The sequence below is a fragment of the Fistularia commersonii genome, chromosome 15 (genome assembly GCF_037954325.1).
Source record: "Fistularia commersonii isolate RoL2024-O1a breed Wild chromosome 15, RoL_Fcom_v1.0, whole genome shotgun sequence".
In the NCBI taxonomy this organism is placed as follows: Eukaryota; Metazoa; Chordata; class Actinopteri; order Syngnathiformes; family Fistulariidae; genus Fistularia; species Fistularia commersonii.
The window spans coordinates 9,099,393-9,115,760 of record NC_141298.1 but is presented as its reverse complement, the minus strand read 5'-3'; the positions used below and the strand labels follow the sequence as shown (position 1 = coordinate 9,115,760).

General features: G+C 42.8%; 5 protein-coding genes across 5 annotated transcripts; all 5 read left to right on the top strand.

The window, feature by feature from the left end:
• The first annotated feature begins 1,076 nt into the window (after positions 1 to 1,076).
• LOC147226377 (histone H1-like) lies at positions 1,077 to 2,808 on the top strand. The gene has a single exon (XM_086160527.1). The coding sequence runs from the start codon at positions 1,119 to 1,121 to the stop codon at positions 1,782 to 1,784; it is 666 nt and encodes a 221-aa protein (XP_086016653.1). The 5' UTR covers positions 1,077 to 1,118; the 3' UTR covers positions 1,785 to 2,808.
• A 471-nt stretch (positions 2,809 to 3,279) lies between these two features.
• On the top strand, positions 3,280 to 4,074 carry LOC147226376 (histone H2B-like). The gene has a single exon (XM_086160310.1). It carries the CDS (start codon positions 3,322 to 3,324, stop codon positions 3,694 to 3,696), a length of 375 nt encoding a protein of 124 aa, XP_086016436.1. The 5' UTR covers positions 3,280 to 3,321; the 3' UTR covers positions 3,697 to 4,074.
• Positions 4,075 to 4,269: 195 nt separating this feature from the next.
• LOC147226375 (histone H3) lies at positions 4,270 to 5,925 on the top strand. Its single transcript, XM_086160309.1, has one exon. The coding sequence runs from the start codon at positions 4,615 to 4,617 to the stop codon at positions 5,023 to 5,025; it is 411 nt and encodes a 136-aa protein (XP_086016435.1). The 5' UTR covers positions 4,270 to 4,614; the 3' UTR covers positions 5,026 to 5,925.
• Positions 5,926 to 6,220: 295 nt separating this feature from the next.
• LOC147226374 (histone H4) lies at positions 6,221 to 6,546 on the top strand. Its single transcript, XM_086160723.1, has one exon. The coding sequence runs from the start codon at positions 6,221 to 6,223 to the stop codon at positions 6,530 to 6,532; it is 312 nt and encodes a 103-aa protein (XP_086016849.1). The 3' UTR covers positions 6,533 to 6,546.
• Positions 6,547 to 9,858: 3,312 nt separating this feature from the next.
• Positions 9,859 to 11,059, top strand: LOC147226373 (histone H1-like). The gene has a single exon (XM_086160565.1). It carries the CDS (start codon positions 9,907 to 9,909, stop codon positions 10,570 to 10,572), a length of 666 nt encoding a protein of 221 aa, XP_086016691.1. The 5' UTR covers positions 9,859 to 9,906; the 3' UTR covers positions 10,573 to 11,059.
• The last annotated feature ends 5,309 nt before the right edge of the window (positions 11,060 to 16,368 follow it).

The following is a 16,368-nucleotide window of genomic DNA, read 5'->3' as shown; positions in this document are numbered from 1 at the left end:
TTCACAACCATAACTTTATCATCCATGTCTCCTGATAGATATACAAAGCAATCTAGATCAGTAACCGCTGCTCAGCTCCATTTACTCACCAAATCCTTCAGTAAAAAAAAAAAAGTTATCAGTATTATAATAATCTAGGTCAGGCAGATGTTCTGATATGATGATATCCCAAGAGAAATAAAAATTAAATGATTTAGAATATTAGACAGAGATTAGTTGTGTTAGAATACCCTTAATTTATTGGGGGGTTTGCATCTTTTTACTTCATATGGCCTCTACCTGGTTTTCAAAGTAATTGATAAAGAAGATTACATCAGCTATTAATTCGGTATGTTAAATTAAAAAGGTGGATTGTGTTTATCTTCTTGCTTCATATGACCTCTGCCTGACCTCTAAACGTATAATAAGCTCACTGTCACTGAACGGGAATGACGTCGGTCTCGAATTCAGACTATTCCTATCACAATATTGCGTTCGTCTGGAATGAATACAGGTTCTCGATGGCTCTATAATGTTATGTGATAAAAAGGTGAGTCATTTATTGGTAACAAATATAAATTTCCTCATGACATTGTTTCCCCCGAAGATCCGCCCGGGATGGCAAACGTGAGGAAGCCTGTGTTTGAGGCCGGTGAAAACACGCCGTGTAAAACACCAGTAATCCACAGATCTGTTAAAATTTCACCTGGAATCTACTCCCAGATGTCCGCTGTCCTCACAAATCGAGATGTCGACTTTATTTATGACGATTTTAGTCGTTTTATCGGACGTTTCCTGACGGAAACTCGCAGCGTCGAGCTGAAAACACATCGAAGTTGGAGACGTTTCTCTCCCGACTGGTAAAACCCCGTGAATGCCCGTCTTAGAAGATGGCGTGAATCCGAGGGGAGAGTGTTTTCTTGCGTTTTCCGTAAGAAAACCGTGTCCGACGAGCCTCTTCGGGTGTGTTTTTGTGTCGAAAAGCAGAGGAGAAAACACAAAGTGTGTCCGCTTTCGCGCAGCTCGGCGGAGCGGCGGAGCAGGTTGACTCTCCACGGTTCTCACCCGCCTTATAAGTCCCGCCTCCCGCTCGAGGTCCCAACAAGTCCGTTGTCTGACAGCGCGAACACTCCAACTCCATGGCGGAAGAAGCTCCAGCTCCAGCCCCGGCGGCCGCGCCGGCCAAAGCCCCGGCCAAGGCCGCTAAGAAGAAGACTCCCCGCGCCAAGAAGGAGGGGACGGGACCCAGCCTGCCCAAGCTGATCGTGGCCGCCGTCGCCGAGTCCAAGGAGCGCAAAGGCGTGTCGACCGCGGCTATCAAGAAGAGCCTGGCGAACGGAGGAGTGGACGTGGTCAAGACCAACAAGCGCATCAACTCCACCCTCGCCAAGCTGGTGCTCAACGGCACCCTGAGCCAGGCCAAGGGCGTCGGGGCGTCGGGCTCCTTCAAGCTGGCCAAGAAGGAACCCAAAGCCGTCAAGCCCAAGAAGGCGGGCGCCGTCAAAGCCAAGAAGCCCGTGGCTAAAGCCACCAAGAAGCCCGTCGCTAAGAAGTCGGCCGCGAAGAAACCCGCGGCGAAGAAGCCCGCTACCAAGAAAGCCGCCGCTAAGAAGCCCGCCGCCAAGAAGGTCGCAGCCAAGAGCCCGGCGAAGAAGACGGCCGCCAAGAGCCCGGCTAAGAAGGCGGTGAAGAAGACCGCCGCTAAGAAGGCGGCGGCGCCGGCCAAGAAGAGGAGTCCCGTCAAGAAAGTAGCCGCAAAGAAAGCTCCGGCCAAGAAGGCGGCCGCCAAGAAGGGAAAGAAATAAACCTGCTGCCGGACGACTGGCCCCAACAAACGGCTCTTTTAAGAGCCACAAGTTGACCTTTAGAGCAACTCCTTCACAAATGGTTATGATCACCATTGTAACCCACTGGGTCTATTACTTACTATAATATCATGACACATTAGGTAGTTAACTACCCATAAATGGCTGACCATTTGCATAACCATAGTTTACATTAGTCAGTATAGGCAAGTAAGTGAGGTGAAAATCAATGCTCACTTTATTGGGCTAATAGTCTTGTAAGTTGCAGGTCAGTTTGCCACAACTTGATCCGCCTACATAGCATAAGAAGCATTCATTAAAAAAAAATCTAAAGTAACTCGTACAAATTAAAGGAAAAATTATATAATATAAACATTATGATTACACTCCTTAACTTGCAAAAGGTAGCGGTAAGTAGTTAGATTTAAATTTGATACTTCTTTTATTTTTAAATATATATTTTATACTTTTAATGGGCAGGGACAATTTTTATTTCAATTACATTCTACTACTTTAAATGTTCTTGTTGCATGCTGTGATACTCCTCAAGCTGCTGTGAAATATTTTCTTCGTGTTTTTTCGTAAGTCTCAAGCAGCAAACCACATAGCTGATACAATTTCTTTGTAAAGCTAGAACTGTAAACTCCATAAATGCACTCCATATAAAACGCTCTGAAAAATGATAAGCCCTATATCTTTGTAGACAGAATGGAAAAATCTAACAGTCTGCTGACATAGTAAACACAGACATGTGTAATTATACCGGATTTAGATTATTTGAATTCGTACACATCAAACTGACATTTGGGAAAAGCACATAGAAATAAGAATAAGAACAACTTTATTTATCCCGAAGGAAAATGATGGGGGGGGAATGCAATGAAATTATACGATTTCCCCATCGTAGCATTGGGGGAATAAATAAATATTGTACATGCTGTTTATAGGAAAGCAAAATTAGAATCCATGTATGGGGCGATTATTTTAATGGCGGACACAAGTTTATAATTATGCAAATGGACAAGTTATCAAAGATTGTCCCTTTACTCTTCAAATTTTCTACACTTTTTCTCTGCGTTTGATTCTGACGTATAAGGTGTGACTACTTCAGCGTATATCGTGAAACTGAGGAGCATCACGGTGTCTCAGTGTCCGCTTGAGGAGATGATGCTTTGGATGCGCACAATTTATATGACAATGCAGTGGCTGGAAGCTGTGTGTGAGATTCTTACTGTTGTGAACCAAATGTGAACCAAACTCATCTGACAGTGAAGATATATCCACCAAGGATCCGAAAGGGAGGTGCGCAGATGCGATGTGGATTCTGCTATAATATTGTCAGTCTCTCCTCTGACAGAAGTTTGCAGAGGATACTTTTCATTGTTTGAAAGCAGCGCTAGCCCGCTGAAACCGCCTTGGTCATGTGAGCAGGCCGACCAATCAGCAAGTGGCGACAACACAGTTAAATTTGCATGTGGCCTGTATATATGCAGCAAACGCTGGCGAACAAATGACATCGAACGTCGACTGAGACAAGATGCCTGAGCCAGCGAAGTCAGCGCCCAAGAAGGGCTCCAAGAAGGCGGTGAGCAAGACCGCCGGCAAACCGGGAAGGAAGAAGAGGAGACCCAGGAAGGAGAGCTACGCCATCTACGTGTACAAGGTGCTGAAGCAGGTGCACCCCGACACCGGCATCTCCTCCAAAGCCATGAGCATCATGAACTCCTTCGTGAACGACATCTTCGAGCGCATCGCTTCCGAGGCGTCCCGCCTGGCGCACTACAACAAGCGCTCCACCATCACCTCCAGGGAGATCCAGACCGCCGTGCGCCTTCTGCTGCCCGGCGAGCTGGCCAAGCACGCCGTGTCCGAGGGTACCAAGGCTGTGACAAAGTACACCAGCTCCAAGTAAACCGCCAGGTCCAACAAACGGCTCTTTTAAGAGCCACACACAACTCTAAAGCAAGCGACATCCTAGCAATGTCAACCTCACGGTTAGGCACTACAGAGATAAAGCTGCGGGCTATTAACAAAAGCTAGCTTCGTATTGGCTTAAAATCAAAACCTCCAGAGTTACATGGTCAACATAGTTATAAAAACCAGTTGCTATATAACCAGTTGCTTTTATTATGAATAGCGTAGAAAAATTTAGCAATAGAATGAAAGTGTGTAATGAGGAACTATTACAATATACATTGCATCCCATATACCAAAAATAAGTTACCATAGGCAGTGTTTCACTTCAGGTCCTGAATCTCCGCGTAGGTAAGGGTTGAGCGGTAGAAAACAAGAATTTAACATCGCAAACCTCTCAAAAGATTAAGCAGCCTCAACATAAGAGTTAAGTAGACACACAATGTCCACCACTGCCATATTCTAAATCTGTATGACTACACATAAATGCTTTTTAGAAAACAGTTACTGGCAGTAGTATTTAATCTCTGTTTTCTTAACTAAAATGTGCATCTACATGAGTCAACTAAAACATCTGCTCAAATTCAGTCCAGCACTCGTGAGGATTACACGTGACAAGATATATCTTTAGCAATCCATTACTTTCTTACTTTTCAAATACTTCCTCATATCAAAGCTTAGATCATCCACCTTCTGAATGACAAAGGAAAATTCTTCCCGCCTCGAAAAACCGCCATTAATGTTTAAATTGATCTCATCCAATAGGCAGCGAGGTTATAGGATACTATGTTGAGAAAACAACCAATTAGGAGACGGGTTGTACAAGCGCCACAGTGACGCACCCGAGCCGATTGGTATAAATCAGCGACTCGCTTTGCCATCTCCAGTGTTTCTACTAGCACAGACAAGCGCAGAAATGGCCCGTACCAAGCAGACCGCCCGCAAATCCACCGGAGGAAAGGCTCCCCGCAAGCAGCTGGCTACCAAGGCAGCCAGAAAGAGCGCTCCCGCCACCGGCGGCGTGAAGAAGCCCCATCGTTACAGGCCCGGAACCGTGGCTCTGAGGGAGATCCGTCGCTACCAGAAGTCCACCGAGCTGCTGATCCGCAAGCTGCCCTTCCAGCGCCTGGTGAGGGAGATCGCCCAGGACTTCAAAACCGACCTGCGCTTCCAGAGCTCCGCCGTCATGGCTCTGCAGGAGGCCAGCGAGGCTTACCTGGTGGGTCTGTTCGAGGACACCAACCTGTGCGCCATCCACGCCAAGAGAGTGACCATCATGCCCAAAGACATCCAGCTCGCCCGCCGCATCCGCGGAGAGAGAGCTTAGACAGACTGCCTTCACCATAAAAACAACGGCTCTTTTAAGAGCCACCTCCCTGATACTAAAGGCTTACTTCCTACATTTATTTCCCCGGGAAACTCAACTTCTAACAGTGCCAAAAATCGTTTCGGATTTATGAGATTTATAAATATTTAATAATGAGGTCATGTGGAATAATTTATTACATGTTTACTCATATTGACTTATCAGTTCATCAGAAGCACTTCTTACCAAGACCTGCTCTCATTCAGACGGCTCTCAAGGGCCACCAACCTGTTACGAAATACATCTGCGATCTAAATATTCCGTACAGCAATTGGATTGCTGCCAGGATCCTTTCCAACAACCATAGGTGATCTAAATGAACATGTTTGCTTCCTACGGCTAAAGAGGCACACAGATGGATAAGGCACTAATGATAAAGCGGTTTTCTAATTATATGTAAGGAAATCGATTGTAGTGTGGCTGTGTCCACAGTCTGGAAAGTGACTCAACACAACCCCTAAGCGATCGATTACACTGCACAGGAGCCACATCATTCCCACTCCTACAGTCCTAATCGAATATAACTACCTTGTTTGAAAACAATACTGTAGTGTTTTAGTCAGGGAAAACACCTGCTTGATGGTCAAACATCTGTTTAATAAGCCATAGCTGTTGTAGGCCCAGGCCACACCACACAGGCCTGCAATACAACTACAAAACAGAGTTGATTGCACCCCAAAAATACAGACAAGCCTCAAATCACACAGACAATAGGCATCAACAAACTCTTACATTCGTGACTTGCTCCAGTACACTATTAATGTGTGTTTAATTGTGCAGTGTTATTGTTGTATGCTTTTCATCTTATGCATAGGGTAAAAGGTTCCATTGCATTTCTACATAACCATATTTCCTATGATGTACATGACAAATAAAATCTTAAAATTGATATTGAATGTGCCTTTCTAACCGCCCTGGTCCCGCGACAACAGGACAAAGCTCGTTTTTTCTTTTTTCAATCTTGCTAGTCGAGGAAGTTTTTCCCGCCTGACAAGGGAGAATGACGCATTTTAAAAAAAATGCTTTGGTCCAATAGCAGTTCAGCTCCTGCGCGCACTTCCCCTCTGGACCAATCACAGGCTCCAGGGATCCGCTATAAAGCTGCCGCTTGCCGCTGCCTGGCATTCTTCGTGTCTTCGACCTTGAAACAGCCACCATGAGCGGAAGAGGAAAGGGAGGCAAAGGACTCGGCAAAGGAGGCGCCAAGCGTCACCGCAAGGTTCTCCGCGATAACATCCAGGGCATCACCAAGCCCGCCATCCGCCGCCTGGCTCGCCGTGGCGGCGTCAAGCGTATCTCCGGTCTGATCTACGAGGAGACTCGCGGCGTCCTCAAGGTGTTCCTGGAGAACGTCATCCGTGACGCTGTCACTTACACCGAGCACGCCAAGAGGAAGACCGTCACCGCCATGGACGTGGTGTACGCTCTGAAGAGGCAGGGCCGCACCCTGTACGGCTTCGGGGGCTAAACCGGATCCGCGGTTCCCCATCAAACCCAACGGCTCTTTTAAGAGCCACCCAAAAAATATGGAGTAATAGTCCTGGTCTAATCCTGAATGAGAAGCTAGTCAGATCAGTAAAGCCCCTGGCATGAAGTTAGTGACTGACCCATGGGCTTATCAAAAGGATAATGGGAATTTATAGCCGGCACAATTCTATTACACCTATTCCTATACCTCTTAAGAGCCACCAACTACACTCAAAAGAGTCTAGTCCTCATTACATCTGGCCCTGAAGGAGAAACTAGATAAGACATGCAAACCCCCTGCCTTACAAAGTGGTAGTGTAATTTTTATTATGACTAAAGAATTCCATTACATTTAGTCAAGACAACTATCGCAATGTTATGACACCTACCGGTAAGAAGTGTTTTCTCATGAGGAAAAAAAATCATGTGCAGTGCTCCCAACAAGGGCACTATGAATTAATGTCAAACAACAGCCATTCCAACCCATTGCAGAAGTTTATGGAGTGAAATTTTATCTTATGCATATCGGTCGTACTTGCGTATTATTGACCTAAAGAGTAAATCGAATGTTTGCATTGTACACTAATAAGGGGGATATGCGATGAAAGTCTATACTGAGAAGGGCAGTATGAATTAAAATCATATATTTTGTTGAGGAACCAGGCCCCTTGAAATGAGGCGTGGGGGATGCAAACATCTGACACCTGCGTTTTAGGACCTGTGGTGAACTATGTGTATCAAAATCTTTGGAAATGGTTTGCTTTAATGCTTTTTGCATTATAAACCATAATAACACCACATGGTGATTCTCATCAGCAGTATTTGCTGTGCCTTGTTTTGGAAAAACATTATTGTGCTCAGTAGCATCTAACAAGGGCAAATGAAAGTCCATTATCACCCAAACAGTCATAAATAGTTTCCCCTTTGTTTTCTACATTGATAGGGTACGGCTGTATTCAAATATCTAGAATTTTCTTCATCCATCAATAATATAAAGTAACAAGAGTATCAATGTGAACTATAAACAGTCTGTTCTGAGTGATGGGTTCTCCACCTCAACAGCAGAGCATCATAGAACCAGGTTCTATGAAACCTGTATAGAATTTGCCCTTTTCCCACAGTGGGGAAGTTTCAATAGTAGGACAGCAGATGCAATTTAGCACCGATATCTCCAAAGGGAGACCAGGATTTTCCCTTTCCAAGCAATCTCAAGCATAACCTCAATAGGTCAGAAGTTCCCTTGAAACACCCTCCTTCGTTCATATGGTTAGATGAGAAATACTATATTGATCCAAGAGGAAACTGAGTGATCTGATTTGCTCCATATGGTATAGAAATCGTGATGGGTGAAATGAGATGAACGTATATAGTAAAAAATTCAGGATTCAAAGTGTTGGGGAAATGTGTCCCCTTTACGATAACATTATTTTGCTGTCCACAGTGAAGCCAGATAAGCATTGTTTTAGTGAGATGTAAATAATGCAGAGAGTACAGTATTGACGGGATGTGCAAGCTGAAAGAAAGAATGCATATATATGCGGTGTCAGAGATTGAGTTAGTATGAGTTACACAAGCAAAATACAACCAGATGGATTAGGTGAATGTGTGATGTCATTACCTGACCGAATGAAACAGTCTGATCACAACAGTCAAGAATGAACGGTCATAACTTCCCATCCTATCACATGCCTTTTTTCATCCATTAATCCCTTATGACAGCCTTGCACTGCATGCATTCATTCAAGCCCTCTACATAACACTTTTATATCATTGCACTTCTCAGTCTAACTCCCAAACTTATTCTCTAGCTTGACCTTTTTTGCCCTTCCTGTCATTAGAACCGGGGCATATGAGTTACTTCACCTGTAAACTGTTAGCATAGACTGTTGAAGCACCTGCCCCTACTCTTCTGTTATCTTTAATGGTTTAAAAAGAAAACACCCTACATACAACCTTACACTTTGGTTGCAGGAGTCACAGAAGTCCAAATTCTCAGTCTTCAATACTCTCAACATGCAAACGGATATAACCCTCCTCTAGTACATGTCAAAAGTCGCTGACTCATATCATGCTCTTGCTATGTAAAAAACGTATTTTATCGTGCAGAGACATGTAGATAAACCTAAATGACAAAAATAAACCCTGGACAAAGTCTGTGCTTTGTCTTGACATCATGTTATCATTATGCTTCCTGAACATCCATTTGCTTGGACATTAGGACTCTGCTATCTTATAACACATCTGTAATCTTCAAGCTTTGCACATCCTATTGAGCAAATGTCACCCACTTTGGAGATGCACACGTTAAAAAATGGGAATTTCATACAGGTGTATGATTTTATCGGAACTAAGATATAAATAATGCATCAACTACATGTAAAGCAGACATTAACAACTGGTTCTTTTATAAGATTAGCCAGGCACTTGATAAATCTTGGTAAGTCTTGATCAAGTTGTTTTTTTGCAGCAGATTCCAACGTGTTGGAAGAGTTCTAACTGAATCAATGGGCTGAACGTTGCTCTCCGGGTAAGTGTTGTTAAAAGACTCTTCAACTATCTATAGAGATAAATCTAAAAAAATATTGACCACAAAACTTATAGGCCCAGAGATGCCGCTGGTTTCTTCAGAAGAACTTATTCCAAAATTAAAAGTAGTCGTTCTTTGATTTCAGCTGAGTGACGAAATCTGATCTACTTCCGGAAGAAAGACGGTCGGGCAAAATAGGACAACTAGAAGTTTCTTGTTGAATCACAGAAAATGAAACCCTATATTTTTCGGATGTCATTTCAGAATAAATCCAAAAGCTGTGATGAGAAAGTATTTTTTTTACTACCGACATGCACCAGCTCGTAACCATCGAGGTGACCGGCGACGGTATGAATTGTGTGTTTACCTCCATCACTAACATCTTCTGTTAAATACGGATAAGAATGTTTTTTGACTTTATTTTCCTTTTGAGGCATCAACACACGTCCCTCCTTCGTCTGCGATGATCAACTTGAAAAATATAAATCATTTTGTGCGTTTTAAAGGACAAAATGTTTCGAAAACCCGTCGCGCCGAGCTCATAGCGACGAGTTTGGATTCTCCTCTGATCGAAAAAAACGGCTCATGTCGGCGGAAAATACGCCAGAACTGCATGGGATAGTGTTTCCTTGCGTTCTCCGTGAGAAAAGCGTGTCCGACGAGCCTCTTCGGGTGTGTTTTTGTGTCGAAAAGCAGAGGAGAAAACACAAAGTGTGTCCGCTTTCGCGCAGCTCGGCGGAGCGGCGGAGCAGGTTGACTCTCCACGGTTCTCACCCGCCTTATAAGTCCCACCTCCCGCTCGCGGCCTCAACAATTCCGTTGACTATCAGCGCGAACACTCCAACTCCATGGCGGAAGAAGCTCCAGCTCCAGCCCCGGCGGCCGCGCCGGCCAAAGCCCCGGCCAAGGCCGCCAAGAAGAAGACTCCCCGCGCCAAGAAGGAGGGGACGGGACCCAGCCTGCCCAAGCTGATCGTGGCCGCCGTCGCCGAGTCCAAGGAGCGCAAAGGCGTGTCGACCGCGGCCATCAAGAAGAGCCTGGCGAACGGAGGAGTGGACGTGGTCAAGACCAACAAGCGCATCAACTCCACCCTCGCCAAGCTGGTGCTCAACGGCACCCTGAGCCAGGCCAAGGGCGTCGGGGCGTCGGGCTCCTTCAAGCTGGCCAAGAAGGAACCTAAAGCCGTCAAGCCCAAGAAGGCGGGCGCCGTCAAAGCCAAGAAGCCCGTGGCTAAAGCCACCAAGAAGCCCGTCGCTAAGAAGTCGGCCGCGAAGAAACCCGCGGCGAAGAAGCCCGCTACCAAGAAAGCCGCCGCTAAGAAGCCCGCCGCCAAGAAGGTCGCAGCCAAGAGCCCGGCGAAGAAGACGGCCGCCAAGAGCCCGGCTAAGAAGGCGGTGAAGAAGACCGCCGCTAAGAAGGCGGCGGCGCCGGCCAAGAAGAGGAGTCCCGTCAAGAAAGTAGCCGCAAAGAAAGCTCCGGCCAAGAAGGCAGCAGCCAAGAAGGGAAAGAAATAAAAACCCGCTACCGGACGACTGGCCCCAACAAACGGCTCTTTTAAGAGCCACAAGTTGACCTGTAGAGCAACTCCTCGATCAAAATGATCGAAATTTTAATATATTGCCTAGTGCATCTCTTGACAGTTACTTTAGAGAAAATCCTTTTCTGAATTTATACTTTTATACTGAACAGACTACTGTGTTGTCTCCATCATAGCTTGTATATAACTTAAGTCAGCCAGGAAGTTCTCACCTGGATTTTATTGTCTTTTATGAAATAACCCTGCATTGATATGAAACTAGTTTTCTTTGAACACAGATCATCTGATATCAAATTTTATATGTATTCGGATATATACAGACAATTGCTAATATCAAGCACTGACAAAGTCACTGTGGATATGGATGTTATATTTCATGTTAAACTTCAAGTACTATTTTTGTAATTTTGTTTTATTGAACAATGATGTAAATACTTTGTGGAAATATAATCTTTCGCAATTTTTGTCATGGCTGAGGTTTGTCATAGCCACACACACACACACACACACACACACACACACACACACACACACACACACACACACACACACACACACACACACACACACACACACACACACACACACACACACACACACACACACACACACACACACACACACACACACACACACACACACACACACACACACACATCTTGGCCGAGCCTATTTAACCCTTGTGCGATCTCAACGTTCTGTTCACTCCCCGTGTCCTACGGGTCAAAAATGACCCGCACTACCAAAACCCCAAAATAAAGCGGCTTAATTGAATTTTAAATCAAAAATCTATTTAGTTTGATGAAAGACCCTGTTATTTATCAATTTAACTCAATTTAATCAATTTTTTATCATGTATTTATTGTTACACATTAAAAAAAAGAGGATCTCCAGTGAACATGATTCCACCTTTTTTTTTTTTTTACCAAAAACCAACAGTCATACCATTTTTTTTTTTTACACAGTTAAGGTTTATTATTGCTATTATATAAATTTGAAGTAATTATCTCTGAATTAATTATATAGAAAGGGAATAAAAAAACAGTAAATAATCTGGAACATTTTCGTCAACAGTTTATTCTTTTATATTTTTTAGGAAGTGAATTATAAAAAAACACTTCTCTCAGAACACAACAAAACAATAAAATGTTGCTTGACTTTGTGAACTATTTTCAACATCAACTCTATTTAGCACATGTGTGAACGTGAAAATGTTCAGTGAGACATTGGGGATCTGAACTGAGGGTATGAATTTCATGCACTGGAAAATATGGGATATTTTCATGATCTGATCTTGGGATCAAAACACCACATATCAAAATATTGAATGCAATTAGAAAAAAATTAAGGTTAACAGAACAGACAGAGGGAGTAGAATCAGAGAAGAGTCCACAGATAAATCTTGAAATGAAATATAAAACAATTTGTCAAAAAAAGGAAAAACATTAAAGCGCTATAATGTGTGAAATGCAAGTAATAGAAAAATAAATGAAAAACAAATGTATATTTATATGTGTATATACATTGAAATGAAGTGTGAAATTGAAGTGATAAAACATACAAAAAAAATCCACTATATACATACATATGTTTGTTCATGTTTATGTGTGTGTGTGTGTGTGCGTGTGTGTGTCTGTAGGTGTGTGTGTATATGTGTATTAGAGAGAGTTTGTGTGTGGCCTTTGAACTTTTTCTGGTGTTTAAATGCTTTTATAATTCACGGGTCAAAAATGACCCATAAGACAATCTTTGTACCCTAGTGGTGTACAGCCCACATGGAAACATAAACAAAAAAAAAGTATCACTTTTTCTAATGATGGGGTCCCTTTAGGAAAATTCATAAAATTTCAAGTTTGAAAAAAATAGGTTAACGTGTTTTTTCTACAGCGAAACATGGTAGTGGGTCACTTTTGACCCGCAAGACAACACAAGGGTTAAATAAGAGCGTGCCCATTTCCATCCTAGCCTTTCAGTGTTGGTGAGCAAGACAAAACCCCAATCTTCTCCCCTGAGCACTGATCATGGTTCATCCATTAAATATTATAAATGCATATACGCATGCATATATTTAAATTAATAGATCCAGTGATCACCCTAAACTCCTCAGGTTCAAATGTCGGATAGTGCTTAACTGAAGAAAAAAATAACCATGCTTAGAAACACAAAAATTGCAAGTTCTGCAAAGGCATTCCCAAGTTTGATTATAGAATTTAATACCACAATCTTCATGTAACAGGATATTTAAACGGTTCCCTCCAAAAAAGGTCAAACACTTACAAAATATATGAAACTTGACAACATTGCTGAGTCACAGGAATACACTACTTACTCTGTTGATTATAAGAATAAAGCGAATTTCCAGCGAATGCATTTTAATTACTTTCCACAAAAGTCGAGCACTTTGAACGATTGAATAAAATACAAGCCACCAATATGTATGTACTTTAAATGCCATTTTTCAAATAATGCCTTTCCTGCAAATCTAAAATCGAAGAGTCAAACTCCTCTTGAGCAGACTGGTTTGGGAGCCCAAGATGTGCATCTGTCCAACTAAATGTAGTCAGAATCTAACACACCAGCTCAGAGAAGTGACATTTCAAGTCCCTAGAGCCAGACTCCAGCTGCGATCGACCACAAATTCAAAGATTCAAAATGTTTATTGTCATATGTACAGTGTGGAAACATGTTTCCCTGTCTTTGCTGTCCACAGTGCATTTGGATTTATTGAGTTTATTATCCTCATAGGGGTGTTCTGAGCCACACTGGTCTTTCACATGGGACCTATTTGTCCTTGGGTGACCAACCAAGACCACAAAGCCCCTGACAACTGAGCTCTGAGGGTCAGTTTTCAGCTGATAAGGTGGCGACTCAGGAAAGGCTCAAAAATTCCGTATTTTAAGTTAACATATCCGGCTTCTGTTATGTGAAGAATTTTAAAATTTCAATTTTATTAAAAACACGGGGTCTCTTTGTGGTGAAGCAGAATTAGCAGCATGCATTGCTTCAGAATGAATCTCCCTTAAAAACCCAAGATACTGAACTGTTACCAATCCCAACAGACAGACGCTTGGCTACAGTGGATGCACATGGATCTCTAGATAGTTCTACTCCTCTCAGGAGAAACACAGAAACAAAGTAAAATCATCTAGACCAGGGAGGTCAGCTGCAGAGACAGCTTCGCTTCCAAACTGAGCAGTGGGCAGGATCTCGGGTAGATTAGGGCAGTGTTTTCCAATCGTTTGAGCCACAGCACTTCTACATTAGAAAAATCAAAACAGCACACCACCAAATAAATGTAAAAAATGTTAAATGGAATAGAATGAAACTGTAATCTCAATTTACTTAGTGTGAAATCTGGTTTGGTTGAGCACAAAGCGGTTATAGTTGTTGGAACTGAAGAGAGATGCACGAAATTCTCCTTCAACTGCTCTGAGTCTCTTTTTTTTTGGGATGTTTTTATTACAGTCATGCTTGAAAAGTCCAGCTCACATAGGTATGTTATGGAGAAAGGGCGCAGAGATGAAATAGCTCTATTTCCCAAAAAGGGGAACTCCATAGCAACAATCAGCCAAAAAGCTCTACACCATGGTTTTGTCCCAGTTCAGTTATTTCCTCCTACTCCTACAAAATCATATTTTCCAACTGCAGTTGATCAGTGGAAAGCAAAGGGAAATAACATGACCGCTTCTGCTCCAGAGTCTGCAGATGTTTACCGGTTGTTTCACATAGTGCAGCGGCACGGACACCCTGCCATTTCTGGATGTGTGGGAACATTTCAAGGTTGGCAGTTTCCACATACCGCTATCTCATGAAAAGCACCACTAATTACTCTGCTTTTTTAGCAGCCGCAGGTAGATACTCCAGTTAATTCACTACCTGCTGCCATCTAAAGCATTCAACTGTTCTGCCTGTGACTGCATGATGCCCACATCGTTAGACGTATGAAGACAAATTTTTGCAATTAATATATAATTTTTGGAGCGATCAGTTGAAAGTGGGCATTTTTCCACAGCATACCTGATGTTCTCTCATTGCACACTAATGTGTTGCAGCAGAGCCATTGGGGAAACACTGGAAAATTGGGGGGGAAGGATGCATAAAAAAAAAAGATCGGTTGCCATCAGAAAAGGCCTGCTATAACGTGCCACCTGGTGGTACTAATTAGGTGGTGGAGAGGGAAAAGTATAGGGTTTGATTGATGTGAATCTCTGCAGGATTGAGTAAACCTGCAGTTCAAACCCGCGTAAACACGCAGGCTAGTTTGTCCACCTCGAAATGATCAAACTGGTCATTACATGCATATGCTAGTGATGAGCTTGCAGCCTGCATATGAATGCAACATAGAAGAGAAGACGTCTGATCAATTTGCTTTCATTGACGCACGCACGTACGTACACACACACGCACGCACATGCTCACACACACACACACACATTTTGCTTTTTTTACTTTCTTTGAATATTAAAAACAAGTTTTGTCAATCAGTGTTGAATTTAGAAACTCCTTATTGTTTTCTTTTGTATGGATAATTACATTCAAATGAATGTCAGTACATTTATATGACCATTAATGATTTAAAGTTGAAATAAAATGCCAAAAAGAAATTCAAATATTGAAATGGCAATTTCCATTTTGTTCAATTTACATGATATCCACTGAGCCCATGCATAAAATGAGTATGAAATGTGACCCACCCGCCAGCCGAAAAGCCAAAATAATTGCCCACCCCTGCACTAAGCGGTTTCTGGATTACCATTGAAGAGGTTTGACATAACCATATACAACTCCTAAATGTAGAAAAATGCATGCTAGAATTTCCAATTATAAGAAATAAAAACAAAAGATATACTTTTATACTACCGGTATACTAGCTATACTAGATATACTAAAAGATTAAAAAAAAACTTCGTATGCACCGAGGGAGCAGTTTGCCTGGCGTTGGGTGAGTTGTTTACTAGTTCTGGTATTGAAGCAGTCAATACCTGCCTTTGTTGCTCCCACAGCAAGGAAGTACAGGTGCTGATCTTGCAGACAGTCCTCCAAACTGCAGCGGGACTGGAAAGAAGAGAGGAAGATTAAAGGTTATGTGTGACAATCAAAAGAAAAATGTAATTTTTCACTGGATAGCACTAAATCAGAATGAACACTCCCTTTCCATGTAAATCTCATTAAACTAAATTTCACATGGTGAATTAAAAAAAAACAATCAGTCAAGGTTCAGGTGTAACATGCACAGTGTGGAAGCCTGTTCCCCTGTACAATTCTTACTTGGCTTTCTGTACACACTGAATTTTGGAGACTTAGGGCCACCTGACAATGGGGGAAAGACATGAATCAACCATATATGGGTATGCCAATACTTGCCAGTGGGAGTTTTTGACCCCCCCCTATATATTGCAATACTTCCTCAACAATGCCCCTTATTGAATGCTGAATTTTACAATAACCCCTTCAAGCCACTCAACAATCTCAGAAAGCTGGTGTCCATGACAAGGGTGTGTATAACGTGGCAGCGGTGCTGATTGTTAGAGAATTACAGATGGAGGAAGGAAGAAAAACAACACTTGGATTTCTCTAGACCGAACAGTGGAAAAACACTGAGGAGCTGAATCAGGCCCTCGAGCCTTTTGAAGAAGCAACAGTTTCTGAGAGCAGAACAACATGTTACACTTTCTGCACTCTCACAGCTGGTGTAAAAAATTTCAGTTTGAAACAGCGCAGTTGCTTGTAGAATTATGTGGCAGATGAGGTCACTACAAATAGCAATAGCTAT

Excerpts from the sequence above, each read along its gene's own strand:
- LOC147226376 (XM_086160310.1), top strand. The coding sequence starts at position 3,322 with ATGCCTGAGCCAGCGAAGTCAGCGCCCAAGAAGGGCTCCAAGAAGGCG.
- LOC147226377 (XM_086160527.1), top strand. The coding sequence starts at position 1,119 with ATGGCGGAAGAAGCTCCAGCTCCAGCCCCGGCGGCCGCGCCGGCCAAA.
- LOC147226373 (XM_086160565.1), top strand. The coding sequence starts at position 9,907 with ATGGCGGAAGAAGCTCCAGCTCCAGCCCCGGCGGCCGCGCCGGCCAAA.
- LOC147226374 (XM_086160723.1), top strand. The coding sequence starts at position 6,221 with ATGAGCGGAAGAGGAAAGGGAGGCAAAGGACTCGGCAAAGGAGGCGCC.
- LOC147226375 (XM_086160309.1), top strand. The coding sequence starts at position 4,615 with ATGGCCCGTACCAAGCAGACCGCCCGCAAATCCACCGGAGGAAAGGCT.